Source organism: Anolis carolinensis, chromosome 5, assembly GCF_035594765.1.
Source record: "Anolis carolinensis isolate JA03-04 chromosome 5, rAnoCar3.1.pri, whole genome shotgun sequence".
NCBI classification, from domain to species: Eukaryota; Metazoa; Chordata; class Lepidosauria; order Squamata; family Dactyloidae; genus Anolis; species Anolis carolinensis.
This window is the reverse complement of record NC_085845.1, coordinates 99,922,783-99,950,397: the sequence shown is the minus strand read 5'-3', so window position 1 is coordinate 99,950,397 and position 27,615 is coordinate 99,922,783. Positions and strand designations below refer to the sequence as shown.

Genomic DNA, 27,615 nt, shown 5'->3' with positions numbered 1-27,615 from the left:
TTGAAATAAGAGTTAGTTTTAATGCTTCTGAGAGCTTAGCATTGAATCTTTGTTCAAATTATAGGAAAACAGAGTAAAAATGCATAAAATAAAATTTTGAACTGAACTGTATATTTTTACCCACCACTGAGCACATATTCTTTTTCCCTCCTGCATTTTATTCTTACAGATTTCTGTTGGTGCTCGTTTGTTTAATTTTTAGTGTTCTGTCCACTATAGAACATTATGCAGAATTTGCCACCGGGACACTTTTTTGGATGGTGAGTGATCCAGTTCAAATTATTGGATGAAATGTCAGTAGCCTTTTACCTGTTAATAAGTCTTTGTGGAAGAAAACGAACCAGTCAAAGATGCAAAAAAATCTTGCAATATATTTTGCTACACTTCTATGCGGAAATTATTTCTATTGAGCTTTTAGGGCATAGTTTTGTCCACTTTCATGAGAGTCCTGCACCCCTAACCATCATGAAGTTGGGGGCCTCCTATAATTCCATATATTTATTTCCACAACCCATATAGCTTGCCGACATCCATTTTAATGAGCAAAAGAGCCTGCAAACCTAAAACATCAATAGACAAAAAAGGTACCCAATTTCATCTCCAAAACCTATTTATTTTACAACATTTATATCTCGCCCTTCTCATCTAGGAATATCTTGTTTCTTTTTAAAGACACGTTTTCCCTTACATATTTTTCAAGACACCAATGCAATTTTACATTGCAGAAATGGTGGGATGGGTGGGGTAAAGAATATAAACAACTGAATATTATTTTTCACATGTCCATCTGTCAAATATAGAAATAAACTGAGCCCATACCAACATCCAGTTTCCAGGGCTCATGGGTTTTCATAGAATAGCAATCACATTGTAAGGCATCAGCTAGATGCATATGACCAACCATGCTGCCATCCTCAACCTATCCTCAGCTAGGCACATGCAGCTAAGTACCATATATGCATGACAAGTGAGAAGATACATAATATTCGAAAGTAGACAAGTGTTTTGTGAAAGCAGAATATGGCGAATTTGCTGAGGCAGTGGCACACATGAACAAGACAAGATATCTCAGATGCAACTTCCAATGCCATTCCAAGAGAACGAGAGACAGGAAATCCAACAAAAGGAGGCAAGACAGCCGGCGGACGCTTCCCCCCATGTGATAAGGTGGGGGGAAGCTTGGATGGTGTGGGGCAACGTGTTCCCACACCCCTGGAAGTGTACTGGCTGAATTGCCATAATCCGTGGCGGTTCTGGCGGCACATCTAAAGAGATCCTATAGTTGTCAGGAATGTGATTTCAACAAAAGTCATCTTAGCATTTCCAGGACCAGGACCAGGTGGAGGTTCATCTGTCATTCTGAGAATTTTCCTATCATGCCTGATCTAGGTATCCTCAGTGTAAGAATCTGAGCCTGAATTCCCACGAGTCTGACTCCATCATTTCCATAGATATCACCCACACTCTTGGAAATGCTAGGCTGGGAACTCTGCCAGGAAAAAAAAAACCAACCCATTTAGTAGTTTTGTCCATAAAATTAGAGGAGGAGGCAAAATATTCAGTCAAGCTGACAGGATATTGACACAGTCATTCCCCCAGGATTGAATAACCAAGAAATGTCAGGATCCCCTGGTGGACAGGACTTCTCAACAGCAGAAAACCTTGAGATTTGGACCAACTTAGTGTAGCAATGAAGGACAAAGATACTGATATCTTCAGTCCTGGCCTTTTTTACTGCTGAAACAACATAGGTTGTACTTCTGTGTGACCCAGTTGACTAGTGAATCTTTCCTCTTCCTGATCCCTGATGATCATAAAATGGTACATATTCCTTCTCCCTTAAGCCATGTATGGCCTTTTCTGTTCTCTTGACCCTGTCTTTAAATCATATTTATAATTGGATTGGTTTCGCAATGTGACCTTAGACTGTTTTTTTGATTTACCCAGCTTCTGAAGGCTGCAGCCAGCCATTATCTTGCCTGTGGGAGTTCTAAGATGGTAGCATACTTACACCATCCTTGTTTTCCTCCATCACCGTCCAGAAACTTCTTTTCTATTTTCTGCATAATTTAAGATACTCATCCAACTTCTCTTGGAAATAAACACAACTTGCTTTAAATATCCTTTTGGAATACAGCAAGAGTTCTGTTGTTACAACTTCTGCCTTGGTCCATACTTTTCAGTTAAAGCATATCTTAAGACAATATAATCTGTATATATAAAAGGGTAATGAAATTTTGGCCTAGGACAAAACAACAAAATTACACATCCCAGAAACACTAAACTTGGCAGCACAACCCTCATCCATGCCTCTACGTTCATACAACAAAAAGCTCCAGCTCCTCCAGAAAACGGCCAGGCTTTGAGACTGCAAGGCTATTCACTGCTATCCCACCTGGCCAACATAGGATTCCCATAAGCCACAGCAATGCGTGGCCAGGCAAAGCTAGTATATTATAATCTTAGACTAATTAAATACTTGTCTGTTCAGAAAAAAGCCACACTGAGTTCAATGAGGTGGATCTACACTGCTCTATATCTCAGAATCTGATTCCAGATTATCTTCTTATCCCAGATCATATGGTAGTGTAGACTCATATAATCCAGTTCAAAACAGATAATCTGGGATCAGATCCCGGGATATAGGGCAGTGTAGAAGGGACCCGAGTTAGTTCAATTGCTCTTGTTATAATCTGAAAATAAACTATGGACTTGATTCACCCATTTCATCATTGATCTGTTCATATGACAAAAGGTACCTTGACAAACTGAAATGCGACATAAAGCAAAATAAACCCAACAACAAATACATTACAAACAGTAATTAGCTGAAAACTAATTATTGTAAAAGGCAAATGTAAGACAAATCAGATCTATGAAGAGACACATGTGAGTTAAATGTAGTTTTCAGTTGATAATAAAACTACAGCAAACTTCTTATTGATGACAGTATATAAGGAGAGAGGCCATTGTCTTAACTCGATTAATGGGCGACTTTGGAAAGGTCACACACTCTCAGCCCCATAAAATTCACACTAAATTGGAAACAACTTGAAAGCAAACAATGGCAACAGTTTGTTTTCCTGGTTTTCAAATAAAAATCACTCTATATTTACTTCCAACCAAACATTTATTAATTTTGTGGTATAAAGAACATTTAAAAGAATCTGAGTTTCCTTTGCCTTTTAAAAAAAATAAAGAAAAGAAAGCAATTTATTATTTTCACCACAATGCTTTTAATGGCTTGGTAGACTATGAGTCCCCTTACTAGATGCCACCTTATCTTTCAGCTGGCCACCTGGGGGCAAAGAGGACATGGCGATGAGCAGCACCTATGTGTATAAGTCTTGGTATTTTGTGGATTAAAGTCTTGGACAGATTTCTCAAGCGGATTTTTGGTAAAACTTATTATTAATGCTGCTGAAGAAAATGCACAAGTGTACTCGAAATGGTTATATATTTCAGAAAAAAATGTTAAAATATTCTACATATAAAATAAGTCTAAATTACTGTTTTTGAAAAAATTTCAGGAAATTGTCTTGGTGGTGTTTTTTGGTGCTGAATATGTGGTGAGGCTCTGGTCTGCAGGTTGCAGAAGCAAATATGTTGGCATTAAAGGAAGAATACGTTTTGCTAGGAAGCCTATATCAATAATAGGTGAGATGTTTTACTGTAAAAAAATAATCTTATTGTTACTGGACATGTTACATTTCTTTCGTCATCCCATCTGCTGCTTACAGTAGCAGATTTGATTCTGCTGCCATCACATCTCGTTTGGCACTTTACGTTTAAACTGATTGCACATTTCATTGGGAAATGTAACACTTACTCTCTTTTTCTCATTAGTAACTGGTGAGAAAAGGTATTTCCACAGAAGAATGATATTAGAAATAAAGCAGTAGCACTGAAACTAACAGAACTTGGAACATAAAGTACAGTAGGCATAATGAAGTAACATAAGGAGAATTTTGTTAATCTGTTGTTTCCTGCCTTTTATCATAAGGAGAGGCATTTAAAAATAAAAAAATAAAGTAAATTGGTAACAATAATAAGAATATACCACCTTTTAAGTCATTCTATTCCACCATCAAACAGATCTTATAGTAAGATATTTCTTGGAATTTTAATCCATTTGTCCATGTTCTTTTTTAAAAATGATTTTTATTGATGTTTTTCTATTACACTACCAATAAAATTCTAAGGGAATGGTATGGGAAAGGAAAAATAAGGTGGGGGCTGGGCTGGGCTGGGTAGGGGTTGGGACATGGAAGGGGGAAGTGGGGGGGGGTGAGGGAAACTAAGAATGGATAAGGTGAACATTTTGGCCGAAGCCAAGGGAAAGGGGCCTAAAATAAAAGAAAGGGAGGCGCGGTGACTTCTGTTCTACTATTCCTTTTCTTTCTTTTCATTCTTCAATCCGATTCCTTTATTTCTTTAAAAAAAAAAACTTTGAAAGCTGTCCAGTCCGTTTCTTTCATAATTTTTCCCGTACATTTCTTAGTCAAAAAAGTTAATTTGTCCATGTCTCTAATCTCTATGACTTTATCTATCCAATGTTTTTTAGTTGGTACTTCTTCTGACTTCCATAGTTTTTCTACCACAATCCTCGCTGCTGTTATAAAGAGGGAACATTTTGAAAGAGATAAAGTACTTTTGGTAGTACAGTAGAGTCTCACTTATCCAACACTTGCTTATCCAACGTTCTGGATTATCCAATGCATTTTTGTAGTCAATGTTTTCAATACATCATGATATTTTGGTGCTAAATTCATAAATACAGTAATTACAACATAACATTACTGCGTATTAAACTACTTTTTCTGTCAGATTTGTTGTATAACATGATGTTTTGGTACTTAATTTGTAAAATCATGACCTAATTTGATGTTTAATAGGCTTTTCCTTAATCTCTCCTTATTATCCAACATATTCACTTATCCAACGTTCTACCGGCCCGTTTACGTTGGATAAGCGAGACTCTACTGTATATTCATTTTTACTGTTGCTACTCTCCCTAATATCAATAGGTTTAAATTTTTCAATTTTTCCAAATCTTTTTTAATGTCCTTCCATTTTCCCAAATAATTTAGTTTAAGCAGCTGATTATTTTTGGCAGATAACCAGATCCCTAGATATTTAATTTTTGAGGGGGTTTCCAATTCCATTTTTTTTTTCAGAATTTGAGAATTCAAGTCAAAGTACTCTATTGTATCAATTATTATTCTTACATTATCTCTAATGTTTTGATTTGGTAGAAAGCCAATTTGATCCTCACCCACCCACTCGTTTAGAAATTCCTTGAATCTATTTGCTATTATTTTCGTAAAAATCTTATAATCTGTATTTAGGAGAGATATTGGTCGGTAATTCCATACATCTTTTGGGTCTGAGCCCTCTTTATGTAGCATAATTATTTCTGCTTCCTTCCAAGATTCAGGTATCCTTTTTTCGGTCATAGCTTGGTTCATTATCTTTTTCATGAAATTTATTACTTCATTTTGGGGTCCTGGTGATTTATTTGCTTCTAAATTGTTTATTGCTCTTTTAATTTATTCCTCTGTAATCTCCCTATTTAACTTTTGTCTCTGTTCTTCTGTGATCTTTTGGAGACCTTGTTTGCCCATGTTCTAGTCTCTGGAGCATAAAAATCTTGCTCTATCTTCTCACTTCCAATATTTAAAGATGGCTCTCAAATCACCTCTCACTTTCTCTTCTCCAAGCTAAACATACCAAGCTCCTCCAATCATTCCTCCTAACGCTTGGTTTCCAGACCTATGATAATCTTGGTTCTCTGGATGCATTCCAGCCTGTCAAGATCATTTTGAATTCTGTTCCTTTCCTTCTGGCATATTGGTAACTCCCACCTTGCCCAGGACAGAACTCTGTGGTACTTCTCTCCAGGTTGAAGAGCAGCCATTGGTGAGCTCTCTGAATTCAGTCTATCCTTTACTATGTTTCATCAAATCAAAGGCACACGTTTTCCCATTTAAGGGGCTTAAAATAAGGTGTGCTTTATATTAGCTTTTTTTCCCCCAGTCAAAACTATCTCCCCCCCCCCCACCAAGAGAAGAGGAAGAGGAAGGACCCCAGCCCCCAATGGCTTTTCCATACTCCCACCATTTTGTCCTCAGTCAGGTGGCTGTTTATTTTTGCTGAGCATGCTTCCTGCTTTGGCTGGCTCCTCAGCCATCCCATACACTTAATAATAGACTCATGTAGATTGATGATACTCCCACTACCTCCTCATCCCACAGGAAAGATTGCACATTGAAACAAAACAGAAAAGGTATTGTGTATACAGAGGAAATTCAAAAACTTATTGAATACAAATTCTTTTTTTCCTGAAATCAGTTTGAAATTCATGTGTGCCTTACAATGGATGGTGCCTTAGAATCAATGAAATATAGTAATTACAGATTCACCAGACTATAACACTGTCCAGCCCATAGTTCTCCATTTTGTCTGCAAGAATATTACATGCAGGACCTTCAGTCTTACTGAAATCAAGGTATACTACATCCATAGCAGTCCAATGATGGACTGATTCAATATGTCAGTCAAAAAAGAAGAGATAAGAGTACTTTGTCATGCCTTTTTATGAAGCCCATGCCAATTCTTATTCAATGCCGCATTCCTTTTTCCGCATGGAAAGACTAACTGTTTGGGTTTCTGTGAGTTTTTTGGACTATATGGCCATGTTCTATATACTCCACTTGCATCACTACCAACAGAACCTCGGAAGATGCCAGCCACAGATGCAGGAACATGGCTATACAGCCTGAAAACTCATGGCATTCCAGTGATTCCAGCCATGAAAGCCTTTGACAATATTAACTGTTTAATTATCTATCTTAGAACCTTTGTTGGCATCAGTGTCAAATTGTCTAGTCAATACTTGCTCGAGTTCCTCTTCTTTCTTTCTCTCTTGCCCTTTTGAAGATGTGCCCAATTTCCAGTCTGGTAGGAACTCTCCAGTCCTTTAAGACGTCTCAAAGATTATTGACAGTGACTTTGAGATTACATTTACAAGTTACTTTAGTACTCTTGGATGTGGTTCATCCAACTCTTCAGACAATATTCATTTATCTGTTTCAGGATGCAGCTCCCTTACTGCATAATTAATTCTAATTTAAGCAGTTAGAGCAGTTTTTAATTTTGGGGCGAGCCCTTTGACCTGCGGCATAAAAGACCATCTCTGTGCAGTGATTGTAACATTCCATGTTTTCCTCTTTCTCTGGATATGCCAAAAAAAAAAACTTCTCTTTGTGGTTTAACTTCTCTTGTAAGCCTAAGCACATTCTGACCTTTAGTTTTTCTAACTTTTTCCTTAAAAGTATTGGTTATTTGCTCAGTCTTCTTTCATAGTTTTCCCCTTCTGTTTTTTATAAATGTGTATTTTGAATCTCAGTCATCTGAAAGTTCTTTATAGATCCACTCTGGTTTCTTTAGATACCTCCCACTTTTCTCTCTCTCTGAAGTTGCTTGCAACTGTGCCTTCGATATCTCACCTTAAAAAAACTCCCATGCACTGTAAACTCACTTCACTTTGAGCATTTCTAACCATGAAATCTCACTAACCATGAGATCTCAAACCACTCAAATAAGGCATGCAAATAATCAGTGCTGTATTTTTTTAAGTTTACCGAAATCAGCTTCCTTGGAAGTCCAGAAGTTCTATCTGTCTGTATTTGGCTTCTTCATTCCTCTGCATAACAAATCCCAAGAAAAATTAATCACTCCTACCCAAGGATGCCACTGTTTCTTCACCCCATGAAACATCATGTCTCTTGAGACAATTTTATAAGGCACACATAATATTGCTTCTGTTCTTCTCATTAGGAAATCACCTCCTATTGCTTCCATACAACCATCTTAGGTTGCTGTAATAACTTCAGAGGTGTTAAGCTTCACAATCACTAACCAGTGAAAAGCTTCTTAAAAAGTTTCATCTTGCTTGATAAGATGACAGACATGGCTGCACCTTCTCCTCAAGGCCGGCCCTAGGTAATTTTCAAGTGTAAGCAAACAGAATTTTGCCCCCCCCCCCTCAAACCAATCACTGAAAAATAAAAGCGTTGGATAAGCGAAATTGTTGGATAATAAGGAGGGATTAAGGAAAAGCCTAAATAAAGAACACTCTGAAAACAGGGGAAATGCAGACAGGAAACATTCAGAGCCAGCTAACACCTCCCAACCAAGAATGCCCCCAGGGAGGAAGCAGCCAGGCTTTGAATCTGCAAGTTAAATGCTTATCAAGCTGGCCAATTGCAACATTCACACTAGCCTCAAACAGACTAGAGCTCTTTCTCCCACCCTGGACTTTCCACAGATATATAAACCCAACTTACCTAGCTTCCAACAGACCTCAGAACCTCTGAGGATGCCTGCCATAGATGTGGGTGAAACGTCAGGAGACAGTGCTTCTGGAACATGGCCAGGCAGCCTGGAGACCTGGCCTCGAGGGCGAAGGCCAGAACAGGCCACGGCCGCGGAGGCAGGAAGTCCTCTTACCTGCCGGGGCCTCTGGCGACCCATTCCAATGCAGGCAGTGGGACCAAGCCGTAAACCGACGCTGGCCCCGCCGAGGAGAGGAACAGTGAGATGGGTGGCCACTTGCGTCATGCGGCCGCTTGGTCCCACCCCATATCCTTTGAGGATACAGGACAGGGCCAAGCGGCCGCATGGCGCATGCGCAGTGGTCAAAGAGGGTGCCCCACCCAGCTCGTTGTTCGGACCACCTCTGGCAGATGGGCGAGATAGGTGGGGCGCCCTCTCTGACCACTGCGCATGTGCTATGCAGCTGCTGGCACCGTATCCCCTCGGTGGGGCTGGTTTACCACTCAATCCCACCGCCTGCCTTGGGACAAGTCGCCAGAGGCCCTGGCAGGTAAGAGGCCTTCCTGCCTCCGCGGCCTGGCCTGGCCTCCAACCAGGCCGCCCTGCTGCCCCTTTAAGGGACAGGGAAACAATCCTGGCCTGTGCCTGAGGGCTGTCTCCTCCCTGCCAAAGACACCTTCCCAAGCCTCCTTGGTTGGAGGCCAAGCCAGGCCGCGGAGGCAGGAAGGCCACGCCTGGGTGGAGGTGCCTCAACGGTTGCTGAAGGCGCCATCCTCCAGCCTCAACTGCACCCCATAGATGATGGCACCTTCGATAACTGCCTAATTTGCCTTGCAGTTGAACCGCTTCTGCTTCTCCTTCATCAGGGCAAGTAGGTGTAGTCTTGTAGGATTTTTGGCAAGAAAACAAACATGTCACAGAGGCAACAACTCTGTCACCATCCAGGCGACCCACATAAGGCGACCCTGAAAATTATTGGAAAAAGAAAACTGTGTCTAAAACTTTGGCCAAAATGTAGCACAAATAATGGTTACTTCTTTACTGCATAAAAATAATTTTGATTGTTATATAAGTAGCATTTTCCTGATGATATGTGAAGAAATCTTATGCTTGCTCTTGGTCAAAGATGCATTACAGATTTTACTGTGCTGTATGACATGCTAATGGAGGAACGCTATATAAATTTCTTATAATATGATACATGACAACCAGCTTTCAATTATGGTGTTTTTAACAATAGTAGGCTGAAGCATCAAATCTGTAATTTCTAGAAATGTTTCCTTTTTCCTTTGGATTTTATACAACTGTATTAACACTCTTCAATGTCTGCCAACAGATCTCATTGTTGTCATAGCTTCAGTTATTGTTCTAAGTGTAGGATCAAATGGACAAGTGTTTGCTACATCTGCAATCAGGTATGTCTTACAGTTTTATGCTTGCTGTAAGTTTCAAAATCTGGAAATCTGCTAGTAGTGGAACTTATAAGTTAACTTAAATTATGCACAAACATATTTCTATTTGCATAAAGTGTTTATTTGTTGTTGTAGCAAACAAATGTTTGTTGTTGACAATGTTTGTGGATCACATAATTAATGGTGTTGCCATTGCTCTAAATGTTTTTAAATCATTTTAAATGTATTTTATAACTCTATTTTAAATGTTTATTTTATTATACACTGTTTTTAAAGGCATCGGATAGTAGCCTATATTGCAAAGCCACCTTGAGTCCCCTTTGGGATTGAGAAAGGCAGGATAGAAATGTCATAAATAAATACATAAAATAAATAAAATATAATTAATTCTGCAACTTTATGTATGTACATAGCATTTTAGAAAGGGTAAGATTGATAGTTCCCTACCTCAGTTGATTTCACAATCTAAAAATAAAGACAGGGAAACACAAGAGGAAGGACAATTAAATGAGGAAAAACCTGAGGAAGAAATACGTTGTTAATACAAAAGAAGTATGAAACGCTTAAGTCAAAAGGAAACATATTTATTACTTTACAAGTAGAACTCTGGCCAAAATGCTGTATCTTTTTGATTACAATTTTGTAGTATTTTCAGGAACCAGAGAACATTACCTGTGGAGCAGGATCTGTCCCACATGTTTCCTTTTATCAGCCTCTCACCTATGTGCTAGTTACCATTGTTGGCCAGCAGTACTAAAGTGGTCTTCAGTTCCAGTGAAGTAGTGAGAATAAGGACACAGAAATGTCAAGTATGGGTCTTCTGAACTGAATGTGCTAACTTTACCCTAAAATATTTTCAAAATTTCTTTTTGAAGGGGAATCCGGTTTCTCCAGATACTTCGCATGCTTCATGTAGACCGACAAGGTGGCACCTGGAGACTCTTAGGATCTGTTGTATTCATACATCGTCAGGTATTGTATATGAAAAAGTCACTGAATATGCATCAAAAGCTGTTTTTATAGTTGTAGAATTCTTATGATGATATCAAGTTTGGTGATCGGATAGCATGACTCTGAATTTGGATTAGCCAGGAATAGGGAGTGCCGAATTTTCAGGCCTGATGCACTCCAGTCCATCCATTTCTTGATGTTTCCATTGCCAATCAGTGTGTTAATGTGCAACTGATATTAATGTTAACGGATGGCCCATGAAATCTCTTCCAACTCTACTATTCTATGATTCTATGATTCTATGATTCTAAAATGTGTTTCATCATTAATGTTGATGAAGCAGATCAGCATAATGACCTGATCAATCTCTGTTCATTAAGAATATTAGACATGTATGCTTAGTTTTAGAGAACAAACATTTCAATCTGTATTTGAGTTTTTGAAGTAATTACAAAGAGTGCAAACTTCCAATTAACAATTCATTTTTTTCTGTTAGGAACTTATAACTACATTGTATATTGGATTTTTGGGACTGATCTTCTCATCATATTTTGTATACCTCGCCGAAAAAGATGCAGTAGATGAGGAAGGACAAACAGGGTTCTCCAGCTATGCTGATGCCCTTTGGTGGGGTGTGGTAAGTGTTTTTCTTGTTTTATACCCAGTCCTGGGAGTTTCTCTTTCTATTAGTGAAATATTTGGAAGCAGTTGATTGTTTGAAAATGGTTAATGAGAAATAGCTTAAAGGTTCTTGAGTTTGGTCTTGGAGGAAGATTTTCATTTTTATCCTGCCTTGAGTTCCATTATTGAGAGAAAGATAAGATAAAAATATATAAAACCCAAAGGATGTTTACCAATGGCTCCTCTCCATCCTGGACAGAAGTGACCAGTGGGATGTCATAGGCTTCTGTCCTGAACCCAGTGCTGTTCAACATCTCTATCAATGTCTTGGATGATGGAAAGAGGTCATGCTTGTCAAATTTACAGAAAACACCAAATTGGGAGGAATAGTTAATAACCCAGAGGACAGGATCTGATTCCAAAATGAACTTAATAATTTAGAGAACTGGACAAAAACTAGCAAAATTAACTTCAACAAGAAAAAATGTAGGGTACTACACTTAGGCAGAAAAAGGAAATGCACAAATATAGGAGGACTGAAAAGGTACAGTACATGGGAAGGGATCTGGGAGGCTTGGTAGACCACAACCTGAATAGGTCAACAGTGTGATGCAGCAGCTAAAAAAGCCAATGCAATTTTAGGCTGCATCAATAGGAATATAGTGTCTAGATCAGTGGTTTCCAATTTTGACCTGGGACCACTTTGTCCAGGGACCACTCTCCAACATTAATACCAACAGGGTTACGAATCAGTTTTGGTCAACTTTAGATTCGGTTTGGTTATTTGGGGCAGTGATTCAGAAAGCTGCATCAGATAGATCATATCAGCTCTAGTTTCTGATACATAACATACGTCATTCAGTAGTTGCCATCTGCTCATCAACAGAAAACCATATTTAATAATCTAGACCTGATGTGGTCTCTCCAATGCAATTTTCTGAATTAGCACCCCAAATAACCCCAGGAACACCAAAGTGCCCCCACTTCCAGACGCCACATGGAATGACTGTGGTCAGGGGGAGGGAGAAGGAGGAGAAGCAGCAGTCAGGAGGCTTGTTGTTGCGCCCTTTATGGGTAGTCAGCCTCTCCCCTCCTGACATTCCCGTTGCCTTGGCACTATAAGAGGGTTTCGCAAGACCAGTCGCTCTTGTTGCAACGGTCTAGTACGTTGAAGCCATGGACCATATTTTAGTTCTTGGGGACAACTGGTGGTTCACGGACCACAGGTTGGGCACCACCGGTCTAGATCAAGGGAAATCATAGTCCCACACCATTCTTCTTTGGTCAGATCTCACCTGGAATATTGTGTCCAGTTCTGGGCATCACAGTTCAAGAAGGATATTAACAAACTGGAACATATCCAGAAAAGAGTAACCAAAATGTTAAAAGGTTAGATTGCTGAGTAAATTTAGCTGGAAGAAAATTGGTTTAGAAGAGACATTCGAGCATTAGAGCCATGTTTAAATATTTGAAAGGATGTCATATTGAGGAGGGGGCAAGTTTGTTCATTGCTGCTCTTGAAACTAGGACATGGAGCAATAAATTCAAATTCCAGGAAGAGATTCCACTGAAACATTAGGAAGAACTTCCTGATGGTAAGAGCTGTTCAGCAGTGAAATATGTTGCCTGAGTGGGTAGTGGAATCTCTTTCTCTGGAAGTTTTTTACCAGAGGTTGGATGCCATGAGTGCTTTGGGTGTTCCTGTACAGCAGGGGGTTGGACTTGATGGCCCTTGTGGTCCAGCTCCATGATTCTATGACTCTAACCTGGACTTTGGATACATGAAATAAACAGTATGAAGATATTATGTCATAGACAGAACGCCACCAGATAAAGTTCAACACAGTTTATTAAAGTTATAGAACTAAAAAGTGCCCGTATGAACAAAGGGCTAGGCAAACACTTGCCTTCAGTGTAAAAGATACACAAAAAAGACTCCGCTGGTACCAAAAGTGGTTCAAAAGATAAACCGGATTAAACAGGAGTTTAATCCGGGTTAAACAGAAAATGCTTACTTCAGCCCGGCAATTTAAACAAAGAAAAGTAGATAAACAAGGATTTAAAGGAACATAAATAGCTGGCAGCAGATTCCTCTCTGCTACTCGAAAGCTGCAAATGAGTAACTAAGGTTGTTACTCCTCCGTGCAACAAACGGAATCCGGGTCCAGGCACTTCAATCAGGGTAGCAACGGTCAGCAGGGTCCCAGTCCGGTCCGAGGTCGAAAGCCAGGTACAGATGTCTTTGGTTCACCAATTCCACCGAAAGCCACAGAAGGGGTAGTCCGAGGACGTAGTCAGTCAGTCAATCCAGCGTCAATCCAGAATAGGCAATTAATGTCCGTCAAGAAGACGACGGAGGTCCAAGCTAATAAGATTAAACACAGGTTGCACAACAAAAGCCCACACAGTTCCTCCCGCCGTCTATGCCCAGTGTCCTTGGTAACTTACGTATTCAGCAAACGAAACACACCCGTCTTCAGGAAATTCCCAACAAGAGCCCAAGCGTTTGTCCAGATTACCTTGCCCAACGCAATTAGCCCTGGATTCTAAACCCCATTTTATGCCAGTTTACAACTCCTCATCGCTGTCAGCTGTTACCCTAATTCCAGGTGCCTCATCATCATCATCCTCATCAGAGCTAACACATCTTTGACTACGCCCCACAGCATTCCCAGCTGTGGATCCCGTTCCATCCCTCCAACTCGTCCACGGGTCTGATCCTGCAACCCGCCAGTCGCCTCCCACACTAGTATTGCCGGTGACACCCAAATCCTCCCTCACACGAGTCCATTCCATGTCATCCTCCTCTGAGCTAACCACCTCTTCCTCCATTCCCTCGGTAAAACCCTCAAAGGAGTCTTCATCTGTTGGTTCTGCAAATAAGTCCCGCAGCCGTTTCCTTTCTCGCTCCTCAAGAGAGTCTGACTCTCGAGGAGTCTTATGACCACGTCTCCCAGTATCGGAGCCATAAGGCTCAACCATAACATATTAGATACACTGCTATACCATGAGAAACAGGCTTTTTGTCATTAAGAATACAAACAAAAGAATAAAAAAGAGTTATATAATTGAAGGAGATGCCTCAGAAAGAATATTCAATTGATTAGTGAATATATTTTCGTTCCAAGGAAGACAAGTGAATGAATACATTGAGCTGAGAGCTGAAATTACTTCCAGAAAAAAATTATGCACCAAGTTATTTCAGTTATTTCAAAGCCTGAACATGGAGCCTGAAATGATTGAAATGCGTAACAACAGAATTTTAAATCTACCCTAAAATGTGAAGCAGCCTTCAGAAGGCCTTTTTTGTGAATTATTTCTTATCTATTGCATAGGTGACCGTCACAACTATTGGGTATGGTGACAAGGTGCCACAGACGTGGATTGGCAAAACGATAGCATCCTGTTTCTCTGTGTTTGCGATATCTTTCTTTGCTCTTCCAGCAGTAAGTGAAATATATATATTCAGCGTATTTCTTAACATTACTTATTTCATGAAAAATCTGGTTGAAGTATATTCCTTATTAGAAGGAAACTGTGTTGTTTACAGTTTATATAGCATATGCTGTATATTAGGATAGAGGGAGGGATAGAGGGAGGGGTGTGTGAGAGAGAAATTGAGAATGAGATATGGTTAATTGGAAATTCAGTATCTCAGACTTTGTCTTTTCACAAACACTAAAGAGGGTTTTGTTTTGCTTTTGCAAATGACTTCTTGCTGTCTTTTAGGGGATCCTGGGTTCTGGCTTTGCACTTAAAGTACAACAGAAACAACGTCAAAAACATTTCAACAGACAAATACCTGCAGCAGCATCTCTAATTCAGGTAAAAGGGTGTTTATTAATATGTCACAATTCCAGGAGGGGAAAGGAAATTACACAGAGCATTAAACTGCTCCAGCTGTGTTGGTGTTAACTAGGGATTTAGTAGGATTGAGCTTAAATCTCATCACATGCGTAGGAGGCCATCCCAGTGAATTTGAGGAAGCAGCAGAGTTTTCATGAGCTCACAGCAGTATTATGCCTCCTGGTGGCTAGATCTCTCTCAAAATGTTGTTCTATAGCAGGCCTGCACAACTTGGAAGTAGTAAGGGGTCAAAATGACCGGTAAATAGTCTAAGCCTCTAGGGACCACAAATAGGTTTTCAGCACCTCACTTTTCAGGCAAGGTATAATTAATGGTTAAGATTGTTGGGTTCCTGTAACTTTTCCGGGCTGTATGACCATGTTTCAGAAGCATTTTCTCCTGACGTCTCGCAGATCTGACACACTTTTCGAAGAGAAAGGGGTCTTGTTATGTAGAACTTTTTGCTGTTGTTGTTCTAGATTATTTTGATAACTTGTCATTTAGCTAAGACTTGCTGAAGCTTCATCAATTCCGGAACATATGTGTTTTTCTTCCTTAACGTAAGGACTCCGTGTTTCTAGCTTCCTTAAAGAGTCATTGTGTCTGACTATGTAAACATGTGTTGTTTACACCAAAAGTTCTCAGGTCAGTTATTTCAGTTCAGCAGTTCTTTTTTATCAACACTTTTCATACTAAAGTTTAATTGCGTCTTCACCTCCTCCATAATGCAATTTTCCCAGGTTACAATTATAGGATAGTGTCCTCAGTCATGCCAAGCCTTAATAGGCCCTTTGCCAGACCCCAATCATGCAATTTCATTCAATTCACTCATCACATGTGCTTCTGAATAATATCTCCATTATGGTGATCCTAAGGCTAACTTATCACGGGGGGGGGGGGGGGGTGTTGTTGCAAGATTTGTTCAGAGGGGCTTTGCCTTTACCTTCCCATTAGAATTACAGGCGTGAAACAATATGAGGTGCTTATGTTGAAGACATTTGGAATTATTTCACCTTTTATAATTTTAACAAAATTGTTTTTTTTAATCTCCCACAGACTTTGTGGAGATGTTATGCTGCAGAGAAATCATACAATTCCACAGCTACATGGAAAATCTATATCACAGCTCAAAATACAAAGAAAACAGCATCATCATCTAGCCCACTTCTTCGAAAACAGGTGCATATTCTTTTCTTATGTTTATATCCCACCTTTCCATCAGGGATGTCAAGGTAGCATGGTTTCTGCCTTCTCTATTTTCTTACAACAACAGCCCTGTGAGGCTGAGAGTGCAACTGGTCGGTTCTTCATATATAGTCTGGATATTGATCCAAACTAACATCATTATGGCATGAATATGGCAATACAGGTGACCTGTAATAACAAATTTATTTTGTTGTTTTATTTAGAAATACTTAAAATGTACAAGGTGACATGTGGGGTTTTTTCTATGTCCCTGCGTGGAGACTTACAATTTAAAACACAAATGAGGAAAAATGAGTTAGAGGGGAAAAAGAAACTTCACACAGGTTCAGGTTTTCCTATACACTGTCCCAGGATCTGATCCCATATTATCTGATTTGAGCTGGATTATATGAGGCTGGATCTACACTGCACTATATCCCAGGTTCTGATTGCAGGTTATTGCTTTGAACTGAATTATGTGAGTCTACACTGCCAGATAATTTGGGATAAGAATATATTCTTGGATCAGATCCTGGGATATAGGGCAGTGTAGATTCAGCCACAGGCCCCTTCTATACTGCCACATAAAATCCAGATTATCTGCTTTGAACTAGATTATATGGCAGTGTAGAAGGGGCCAGATAGTGAAAGTAGAATAATTAGTCTGGGGAAAGAAAGGAAACAACCAATTTCTTTCATCAAGACCGAGTTAAAAGTCTGTTTTCCAACTCACATAATTCCTCACCATTGGCTGTGATGAGTAGGGCTTCTGAAATTTTCACAGTAGTAAAATTTGGAAGATTTCTTGCTCTTGGTTTAAAGAAATAAAGAAAAGAGAGACAAAAGTAGAGATTTAGAAAGAGATATCCCACCTAAATATATATTATCAGGCTGGAACTACAGTGCCCTAGATCCCAGGATCTGATAATAGATTATCTGTTTATCCCAGAATATCTGGCAGTGTAGACTCATATAATCCAGTTTAAAGCAGATAATCTGGGATTAGATCTTGAGATAGGGCAGTGTAGATCCAGCCTGAGACTTTTTACATTAAATGAAATGAGAGATATAAAGTCTTAGGGAAAATAAAGAATAATTCACTTTTTCCCAGTGTCTTTCCAAAGCCTAGTTTTTTCTGGAAAATTGGATTATGAAATATTTTCTTTTATAACAGCGATAAACTATTCAAGAGTGGGATTTAATATATTATTCCTCTCTCCATTATTTCTAAAAATGTGTACCAAGTAGACTTCTATAGGATTACTACTCAAAATTGTGGACCATAGACAAGTGCCAGTTCATAGGCCAGTCTGTATTGAGTTTCCAGGAAAGAAATAAGTACAGTGTACATGCTGCCTTTAATGCCCTTTGCAATATTCTTATTTTAGGCATTCAGTCTAACTTTTTTATGATTTTTGTATAGAAAAGTGGTTTTCTACTCTTTATTACAGAGCAGAAGGTACAAGAGAAAGGGAAAACCAGGGCGTGATAATGGTTCTACACCTATAATGAATACTGGAGAGACAGCTTTATCCATTCCACAAATTACTTATGAGCACATCGATGATCGAGAAGACAAAAAAGAGCTGGGCTTCTATCTTGATGAACCTGGAGGTAACTGTTTCACAGGGATTTTCTTAAGTGTTTGTCAGTCACATGCTTCTTTTACAGTCATTAGCTTTATTATTATTGAGGTAAAACCTATGTGTGGGTTTTGCCAGTAAGAAGTCAGTTGAGAGCTGACGTGATATAAATCTGCCAGAAAAAAAGATATTAGTTCAGTTTTCTTTTTACACCATATTTATTTATTTATTTATTTATTTATTTATTTATTTATTTATTTATTTATTTTTCATACCTGTATCCCGCCCTTCTCACCCCGAAGGGGACTCAGGGCAGCCTCACAACCATAGTGCTTACATTGGTGGAGAGGGTTTTTTTTCCTGTTGAGGAACTTTCACTATGTGATTTTCAATCTACAGAGACATGCTTTAGGTTTATGACCTAACATCTGAATGTGTATCTAGACATGGGCTATGTAAGCTAGATGTTCACCCCACTAGTTTTAATTGATAGTTTCTGACATGTGACAAAGAGGGTTTGGGAAGCAATTTTACCTCAAGTATGGCTTTGGCCCCATCTACACTATCATAAAATCCAGATTACCGTATCTGTTTTGAACTGAATTATATGAGTCCACACTGCCCTATAATCCAGTTCAAAGCAGATAATCTAGATTTTATAAACTGTATAGATTGGACCTCTATCAGTGTCTTGTAAACCAGATCTAGTAATACTAAGCCTGCACATCAGTAGCCAAGGAAGAATGTTTGTAAAAGTAAAAAGGATGGTGCAAAAAAGTTTGTGAGAGCTAGACAATGACATTAATATCAAAGGGACTGTTGATAATAAGATTGATGATTTATCTGTTGAAGGTGTGGGTGATGCAGAGTACATTTCCAGAAGATATGTAGCCAAATAAGGTTGTGATGACAAGGCTGCTTATTAGCTAGAAAAATTCACATACATTCCAGGGTGCCAAATGGAAGAGACATTAGCCATGCTGATTTGCTGTGAGTTTTCCAAGCTGTATGCCATGGTCTTTAGCAGCCAATCACTTTTTAGCCTGCTGGAAGAATAAGCACAGGAACTGGAGCTGCAAGGCATAGAGGAACTCTCAGGCTCTGTCTACACTGCCATATAAAATTCAGATCATTTGCTTTGAACTGGATTACACGGCAGTATAGACTCATATAATCAACTTCAAAGCAGATAATGTGTATTATCTGCTTTAATAATCTAGACTACTAGCCCTATTGGTGTATGTCCATCACATTACCCTAATCCATTCCTCGCATTGCCCCACCTGATTCATAAGCAATGAATCAAGTTAGGCAGTGCTAAACTGGTGTTTTCAGTTTAGAGGGCGAGGGAGAGAGAAGGGGTGGGAATCCCATTTGGAATGGCAGAAGCAGAGGCTCAGCTGGTGTTTTGGACTACAACTCCCACAATTCCCAAAAGCAGAGATGGAGAGAGGGAGGGAAGGGATGGGAGGGAATCCCATTTGGAACGGCAACAGCACTGGCCCTCCCAACAGAGGACACAGACAAATCATGGAAGGAAGGAAAAATGTACCCTAAAAGACTTGTTCCCACCTTTGATGAGTTATCACTCCCTTCCTGTCAAACTCATTATCCTCCTCTAAACTAGAATGCCCATCTCGCACCTGGATATCTGACCTTGACTGCTGGGAGGAATGTGGTTCACAATGCCTGCTTGCATCCATTCGGTCTCTGGTCTCAGAATCCACTGGGACAGACTCTGGTTGCATGTCAGGCCCAAACTCTGGCTGCATGTCAGGCCCAAGCCCAGATTCCTCTGGCAAAGCAGGTGCACTGGCTGAATGGGCCCAATCTCAGGCTTAGGCTGAGCAACAACAGTTGTGAGCCTTTCAAGATCTGACTCTGCATTTGTGGAACAGTCTTCCTTTGGACCTCTGGCTGGAGGACCTTCTGGCAAACAAACTAGTCAAATGTGGACTAGGCAAAACTACAGTTAGGTGGCTTAGTAAACGAATCCAAAGGGTGCTCACCAGGGCTGTAGGAAGGTTTAGGGTTCACCCCCCCCCCCCCGAAATTTTTCAGGTTTTTTTTTTTAAAAAAACTGGTTTACTCATGAATTTTAACTAGTTAACCAAATCCTCATGAGTGTCAACTGAAGAGTATCTGTCTTGAGTGTCCACTGAAGTTTATCGATGGAGCCTGATTTCTAAATTATTTTGCGTTATGGAACTACTCTTCATGATTTGCTAAAAAATGGTTTCAAACACTCCCTCCCCATTTTTTTCTGGCTACAGCCCTGGTGCTCACCAATGCATCATCTTCATCTTGGAAAAACGTGACAAGTGGAGTGCTGTAGGGTTCTGTCCTGGGCCTGGTTCTGTTCAACATCTTTATTAATGTCTTAGACGAAGGGTTAGAAGGCATGATCATCAAGTTTGCAGACAACACCAAACTGGGAGAGGTAGCTAATACTCCAGAAGAGAAGAATTCAAAACGATCTTAACAGATTACAGAGATGGGCCAAAACTAACAAAACAGGGACAAATGCAAGATTTCCTGCTTCTTGGCAGTAGGTTGGACTGGATGGCTCATGCTGTCTCTTCCAACTCTATGATTCTATGATTATAGGAGAGGGTCACCCATTTTTGTAAGGGTTTGAGGACCTTCCTCAAACCAATTCAACCAATTAAACTGCTGAGCCATGACTCAGGTTGCTGGGATGTCTGGTGGAATGTTGAGGTCTTTATGTATAGTGATAATGTATGTTTTATTGTTTTTGTAAATGATGGCATACATCTGATGTTCCACCATTTGGAGGAAAGGGCATTGTAAATAAATATTGTCGTTCCTGTTACTGCATCTACTATTACACTTTCCATATCAGTGGAGTTGCAATCAGTTTGCTGCCTGGGGTGAGCATATAAACAGTGAGAAGTTTGCAATGGTCCTTCTCTTCACTCCTATCTTTGCTAAGTAGAAAGAGATTCCACTGAAATGTTATGAAGAACTTTCTGGCAGTTAGAACTTTTTGGTGATGGAATATTCTGCCTTGGAACATAGCGGAGTCTCCTTCTCTGGATGTTTTTAAGCAGAGGTTGGATGGCTATCAATCAGGAGTGCTTTGATTGTGTATTCCTGCATGGCAAGGGATTGGACTGGATGGCCCTTGTGGTTTCTTCAAACTCTATTATTCTAAGGTTACTAATAACACAAGAACAAAGGCTAATGGTTTGGAGGCAAGCTTGTAATCAAGGCAAATAATCAGGGATAGTCTTACCATTCCTTTGTATTGTCTGGCAGTATTTGCTAGAAATTGTAACAGCTGTGCAAGGAACCGTATCAGTGCAAAGGTCTCGGGTTTTGGTATTTCTTTATAACTAGCCTACAAGATAAAGTGTAAAATAGTACTTAGAAAATAAATGACTATTATTTCCATGTTTTACGTTTTTATTTTAAAACAATAACATGGAATTTTGCTGAGATTGAAGGGTTTATGATCTGCAACATTTTTACAAAGACACCTAACACCAGTGATTGGTGGTATGTGTGGTGTGTGCAATATAGCAATACAATACTGAATGTTACCTTATGGCCTCAGTTGGTTTTATTGCTTATTCTTGCTGGTACGTTACTAATCCTTACTTTGTTGCACATAATACGACTACTACCACTACTAGTACCTTTACTAAATACATTGTTGCCTGTGTTTCTCTAGTGACTGTAATACTATCCTATTGTGTGCCCTTAGACGTTGCCGGGAAAACACTTATTTTAAAGTTATTTTGTAAGTTCTTCACGTAACTAGAACCTCTGCAACCATTGAAGCAGTACAAAAACTTTCAATGTGAACTTCTCTTTATACCATCTAAAATGGATCTAGACATAGCTCTTTATGCCAAACTTAGTTAAATGAATACCTCTGAATACATTCCACCCTTCTTCTCTATTAGGTCTTACAAGGATGTTCAAGCAAACAGGTAGGTTGGGAGGGGGGATGATAGTATGTTTTGTAGAGCCAATATAATTATTGGTGATAAAAGACCTATAATGCTAACAACACTGTGCATTTCCTTAGCTTACACATTACTTTGCTGAAATCAACCATGGATATGAAGCTCACACTTGGATTTCTTTATTCCAATTTTTAATGTTGTTGGCTACTTAGTGTGACACTGTTTATTAAACGGATCTTACAGCAACCTATAATAAAAGTGAGATTCTTGTTTGTCCTAAAAGGGATTTTGCAGTTTTAGGACAAACATGGAAATGAAATGTTTTCACTTTTCTTGGCTACTGATTAATTGTACTGAATGTGATAGCTAATTGAGACATCAATGACCAACAGTTGCTCTCTATTGTTACTTGCAAACATGCTCAAAGGTGGAGAAGTTCTTCCTACAACCTCATCAGAAGGGGCTGAATTTGGCAGCACATGCTGGTTCCCCTTCTCTTTTGTCACAGAGCCCGCTGGCTCCCATCCCATGAACCACAGCTACTTCCTGTGGGCCTCCATGATAAAAGGGAAGGGGAACTGGCATATGCTGCCACAGAAGCAACACAGGAGGCTTCCCATGTTGCATAGAGTTCAACAGGGAGAAGCCAGGTGGCAGACACTTCCCCTCGTGGGGTGAGGTAAGGGGAAAGCCGGACAATGTGGGGCAATGGGTTCCCCACATCAGGCACTGGCGGATTCGCCATAATGCAGGGCAATTCTGGTGGCAAATGAGATTAGGTCTTTAGTCTGCATATCAAGATGAGGATCTATTCCTTGTCTTTCTTGGTTATCTTAATAGGATAATGTATTTCAAGCATTGTACATTTTGCTGCAGTTATTTAAAAAGCTACAAAATTTTAGTAATGAGTCAATGTAAGCCCTAAGCTCTGAAAAAAAACATGCATTAGTGAAAATGCAGGGGCTAAAGGATGGCGAAGTGTGTTAAAGCACTGAGCTGCTGAACTTGCAGACCGAAAGGTCCCAGGTTCAAACCCCGGGAGCAGCGTGAGCAGCCGCTGTTAGCTCCAGCTTCTGCCAACCTAGCAGTTCGAAAACATGCCAGTGTGAGTAGATCAATAGAGACCGCTCCGGCGGGAAGGTAACAGCGCTCCATGCAGTCATGCCAGTCACATGACCTTGGAGGTGTCTACGGACAACGCTGGCTCTTCAGAAAGGGAGATGAGCACCAACCCCCAGAGTCAGACATGACTGAACAATGTCAGGGGAAACGTTTACCTTTACCTAAAGATGAAGGAGGATTTTGGTCATTTTGAAATACATTTTGCTATTCAAGTTTCATGAGGGTTAGGTTTAAGGAATACATTTGTATAGACTTTTCTTAGAGTGGATATAATTAGATGCCACATGGCTTATCATATCTTCATTTTATTTAATAATTTTCTTGTTAATCTGAGGGCAGGCTCTAGAATTTAGTCGGTACACAGGCAGACTACTGCCACTTTTAGGTTTCCAGGTCTCAAGGCCAGCTCCATCCTTCTTTCTAGATTGGCCAGTATTAAAGCAGAGCTGAAAGAGTAGGCAGAGTATGCATCCCATCTAAAATCCTGTGGGTGCCTCCTGCAGAATTCTGGGGCATGTAGTTTAGGGGATGGGCCTTTAAAATGCTCTGCCAGTGAAATCCTGAGTCTCATTAAAGTACAAGCCCCAGAATTCTGCAGGAGGCACCCACAGGATTTCAAATGAGATGCATGCTCTGCCTACTCTTTCAGCTCTGCTGTGATAACAAGTACAGGAGGCCCTTGGTATCTGCTTGGGTATGATTCCAGGACCCTCCATGGACACCAGAATCTAAAAATGCACAGGTCTCATTATACTGTATACAATGGTGAAGTAAATTTATAGAAAATGGCAAACTGTATATAAAATGGCAAACAAACAAGTATCAGAGAAAACCTGAGGATCTGAGATGACGAAAGGCTCTAGCAGGTATGCCTATGTATCAGCGTAGTCCTTGTCATGCAGTAAAACCAAGGTTTCCTGTTTTATCTTTTCCAAATATTTCTGAGCTGAGTTATTTGAATCCATGGATGTGGGCGCTGTGGATATGGAAGGCTGACTGTGACTGTACTACTTTGATAGAAAAAGTGCTCCTAGTTCCACTACTACTGGATTATTGAAAGCAGCTGATACAGACTCCCCACACTTTTTTTTCCACTTCTCAAAAGTTTATTTTGCTCTCCATTAGAGGGAGCAAGCACCATAGGAAAATACTGTGTTCCCTCACTGTTGTGTTGTCTCACTATTTATTCAGGAGGCTGTAATACTATAGGATTGGTGCTTGATGGCTTTCCCTATCTCATTGTCAATTTTTCTGTTTCCTCATCACATCCTGAATGACTGAAGCCACCGTACAATTTGCTTTCTTGGTCTGAGCCATATGTTGGTTGTAATATTGCTACTAAAAGGCAACATACAAATGTTTTCTCCAGTTCTACTTAGGCACTTGATTCCTTCTTTTAATTCTAATTTCACTCCTATCTGTTTCTTCTTTTCTTTCCCTTCCTACTCCCAACATCTGGCCAAATGTCCTCTCTCCTTCCTTCACTTTGTCCCTCCCTCCTTCACTCCTCGTTTTCTTCTGTGACTTCTTCCTTCTTTTTTCGTTTTCCCTTTCTAATCCCATCCTTTGTTGTCTGTTTTCTTTCCATCCCAAATGATTGGCTTAAATATCTTCTCTGTCACTCACTTCAGTCTGTGTTTCTTATGCTTCCTGCTCTCTTCTGCCCACAACTTCTGATTAAATGTCTTCTTCCTTTCTCTTTCTTTTGCTTTCTCCACTACACATATTCTGCTTGGCAATACATCCTTTTTCTCCTTCCCTTGACCCTCTGTCTCCTCCTTTTTTCTTTTCTTCAGTTCACCAGTCTGCATTTTGTCATTATCACCGCCACCATCATTGTTGTCATCCCCACTATCATCATCATAGAATCATAAAATCATAGAGTTAGAAGTGGACCATCTAGTCCACTCCCCTTCCAAGAGCAGGAAAATCGCACTCAAAGCGATTTGATTTCTAACTGGAGCTGGCTATAGGGAGCACACAATGCCCTATTAAAGCAGCTCCACTGGCTACCGATAAACTGCCGGGCCCAATTCAAGGTGCAGGTGTTGACCTATAAAGCCTTATACGGCTTGGGCCCTACCTATCTCCGTGATCGCATCTCCCTCTATGAGCAAGTGCGGACCTTGAGATCATCCGGGGAAGCTCTTCTCGCACTCCCACCACCGTCTCAAGTGCAGCTGGTGGGGACGAGGGAATGAGCCTTCTCAGCAGTGGCCCCCCGGCTCTGGAATGCATTGCCAAAAGACATCAGGCAATCCCATACATTATCCAATTTCCATAAGGAACTGAAGACCTGGTGGTGTAGGCAGGTTTTTGAGTAATTGTAATTTTGGAATACTGCCGATTTCTGGGCCTGAATATATTGCACAAGATTTCTCTAGCCTGAAATGATGCATTTTAATATATTGGGTTTGTGGTTCCCGTCCCTTTGATCAGGTCATGTAAGTGTTACTTATGTCTATAATTGTATTTTTACTTTGCTTAATGATGTGTTATTGTGTTGCTGTGTAGTGTTTGTGTTGTTTTTATGATTGGAAACCACCCTGAGTCCCATCCAGGAGATAGGGTGGTATATAAATAAAGTTTTATTATTATTATTTATAAAGCACCCTGACAGATGGCCATCCAGCCTCTGTTTAAAAGCCTCCAAAGTAAGAGTCTCCACCACAATCTGAGGCAGAGGGTTCCTCTGTGGAACAGCTCTCACAGTTAGGAAGTTCTTCCTAATGTTTACATGGAATCTCCTTTCCTGTAGTTTGTTCCGTGTCCTAGTCTCCAGAGCAGCAGAAAACAAGCCTGCTCCCTCCTCCCTATGACTTTCCCTCACGTATTTATACATGGCCATCATATCTCCTCTCAGCCTTCTCTTCTGCAGGCTAAACATGTCCAGCTCTTTAAGCTGCTCCTCATGGGCTTGTTCTCCAGACCCTTGATCGTTTTAGTCACCTTCCTCTGGACACATTCCAGCTTGTCAACATCTTCCCTAAATTGTGGTGCCCAGAATTGGACACAGTATTCCATGTGTGGCCTGACCCAGGCAGAATAGAGGAGTAGCATGACTTCCCTGGATCTAGACACTAGACTCCTATTTATGCAGGCCAAAATCCTATCATCATCTTTTGCCATCTTTTTACTTTTACTACCTCTTCTGCCTGTACTCATCATCTTCTTTCTCATTCTCTCTTCTGTATTTCCACTTTTTCTTTGCCTCCATCACCAGAAAACCTTGAAATGCTGTCTCTATTTCAAAGTTATATGTCTAATTAAAACCCATAAGGTTTGGTTTGAAGTAGATATGCATAGATAGAATTGCCCTATTGCTCTCTGCTGTCCTGTTAATTAATTTATCATGATCATAATCTTTATCTCTCCTTCCTCCAAATATATAGTAATTATCAATAGATTAGATTGCTAATAGAATTATGATTATTGTTATTATCAGTTTGAGGATGTATTAAAATACATGCTTGAAAAGTTAAAAATTCTAATGTTTTAAAGAAACGGTTGGAAAAGTGTTGTCGAAGGCTTTCATGGCCGGAATCGCAGGGTTGTTGTGTGTTTTCCGGGCTGTATGGCCATGTTCCAGAAGTATTATCTCCTGATGTTTTGCCCACAACCTCTGAGGATGCCTGCCACAAATGTGGCCGAAACATCAGGATGGGATATTTCTGGAACATGGCCATACAGCCCGGAAAGCACACAACAACCTGGTTGGAAAAGTGTTCAAGAGAGAGCTGGGAAAATTTGCACTCTCCCCTCCTGTACATACATATGAAAAACATAATTTATAATCAGATGTTCCCCCTCATTTGTTAGTCATTGGGCTTTTAAATTTGAATTACATATTTTGCAGTTGACACTTAATGTATCATCCTTGATGGAATTACAAGATCCTGCTGCGATATCATTATGCCTGAGGTCTCAAGTTTAGGTCTTGAAAGTATTGTGGCCTGGCAACCTTAGTTGTCCTGACCTTAAGAAAATCTTAAACAAATTACAACATTCACTAGACTTATCTGAAATGGCTTCAAGGTCTCTATGATCCCATGATTATTTTGCACAGGAGCACTAGATAATGGTATATTCATATAGATTTTTGCTACTTTCTTGCCAGGTTTTATGAATTCTCTATGCTTGGTGAAGATCTTAAGAGGAAGTTGGCTGTTCTTGTGTTCTGTAGTCAAGTAGAGGAGCCTACATGAGAGCAGCCAGTTTCCCATACAGAGTTCTGCCAGAGTGTAGTTTCAGAATATGGGTACAGAGAATAGCCTCATTCTTCTATTCTTCCCCACCCCTCATGTTGTTCCTTGGCTCATGTGTGAAAAGGGCTAGCTATTTTGATCGTTCAGTGGCATGGAAAGATTCCTACTTTGTTACACATGCTTAGCACCAGAAAACAAAGGCAAACTCTTCTCTAAACAAATCCCATCAGGAAAATCTCGGGATAGATGTGCCATATTTTCACCTTAAGTCAGAAATGACTTAAAGCACAAAATACCATAATGTTCAGAAATCATTAGAATTGGACCATTTGTTGATAACACAAGCAGATACACATTTTGATGCCTCAAATGTTAGACTTGTTTCTGAGTATATTTAACCTTTTGATTCTAACACTATCAC

At 40.0% G+C, this 27,615-nt stretch overlaps 1 protein-coding gene across 3 annotated transcripts in view; it reads left to right on the top strand.

The window, feature by feature from the left end:
- LOC100564878 (potassium voltage-gated channel subfamily KQT member 1) overlaps positions 1 to 27,615 on the top strand; it is a 224,398-nt gene that overhangs the window by 36,716 nt on the left and 160,067 nt on the right. For 2 of the 3 annotated variants that reach the window (XM_008121661.3, XM_008121659.3), the window contains exons 3-11: positions 170 to 260; positions 3,531 to 3,657; positions 9,674 to 9,752; positions 10,625 to 10,721; positions 11,197 to 11,337; positions 14,657 to 14,767; positions 15,051 to 15,146; positions 16,224 to 16,346; positions 17,804 to 17,966. In XM_008121661.3, the coding sequence (XP_008119868.1) occupies positions 170 to 260; positions 3,531 to 3,657; positions 9,674 to 9,752; positions 10,625 to 10,721; positions 11,197 to 11,337; positions 14,657 to 14,767; positions 15,051 to 15,146; positions 16,224 to 16,346; positions 17,804 to 17,966 (1,028 nt within the window). Of the gene's footprint in view, positions 1 to 169; positions 261 to 3,530; positions 3,658 to 9,673; positions 9,753 to 10,624; positions 10,722 to 11,196; positions 11,338 to 14,656; positions 14,768 to 15,050; positions 15,147 to 16,223; positions 16,347 to 17,803; positions 17,967 to 21,864; positions 21,892 to 27,615 lie in introns of all 3 variants that reach the window. The other variant, XM_062981976.1, reaches the window with a different exon arrangement.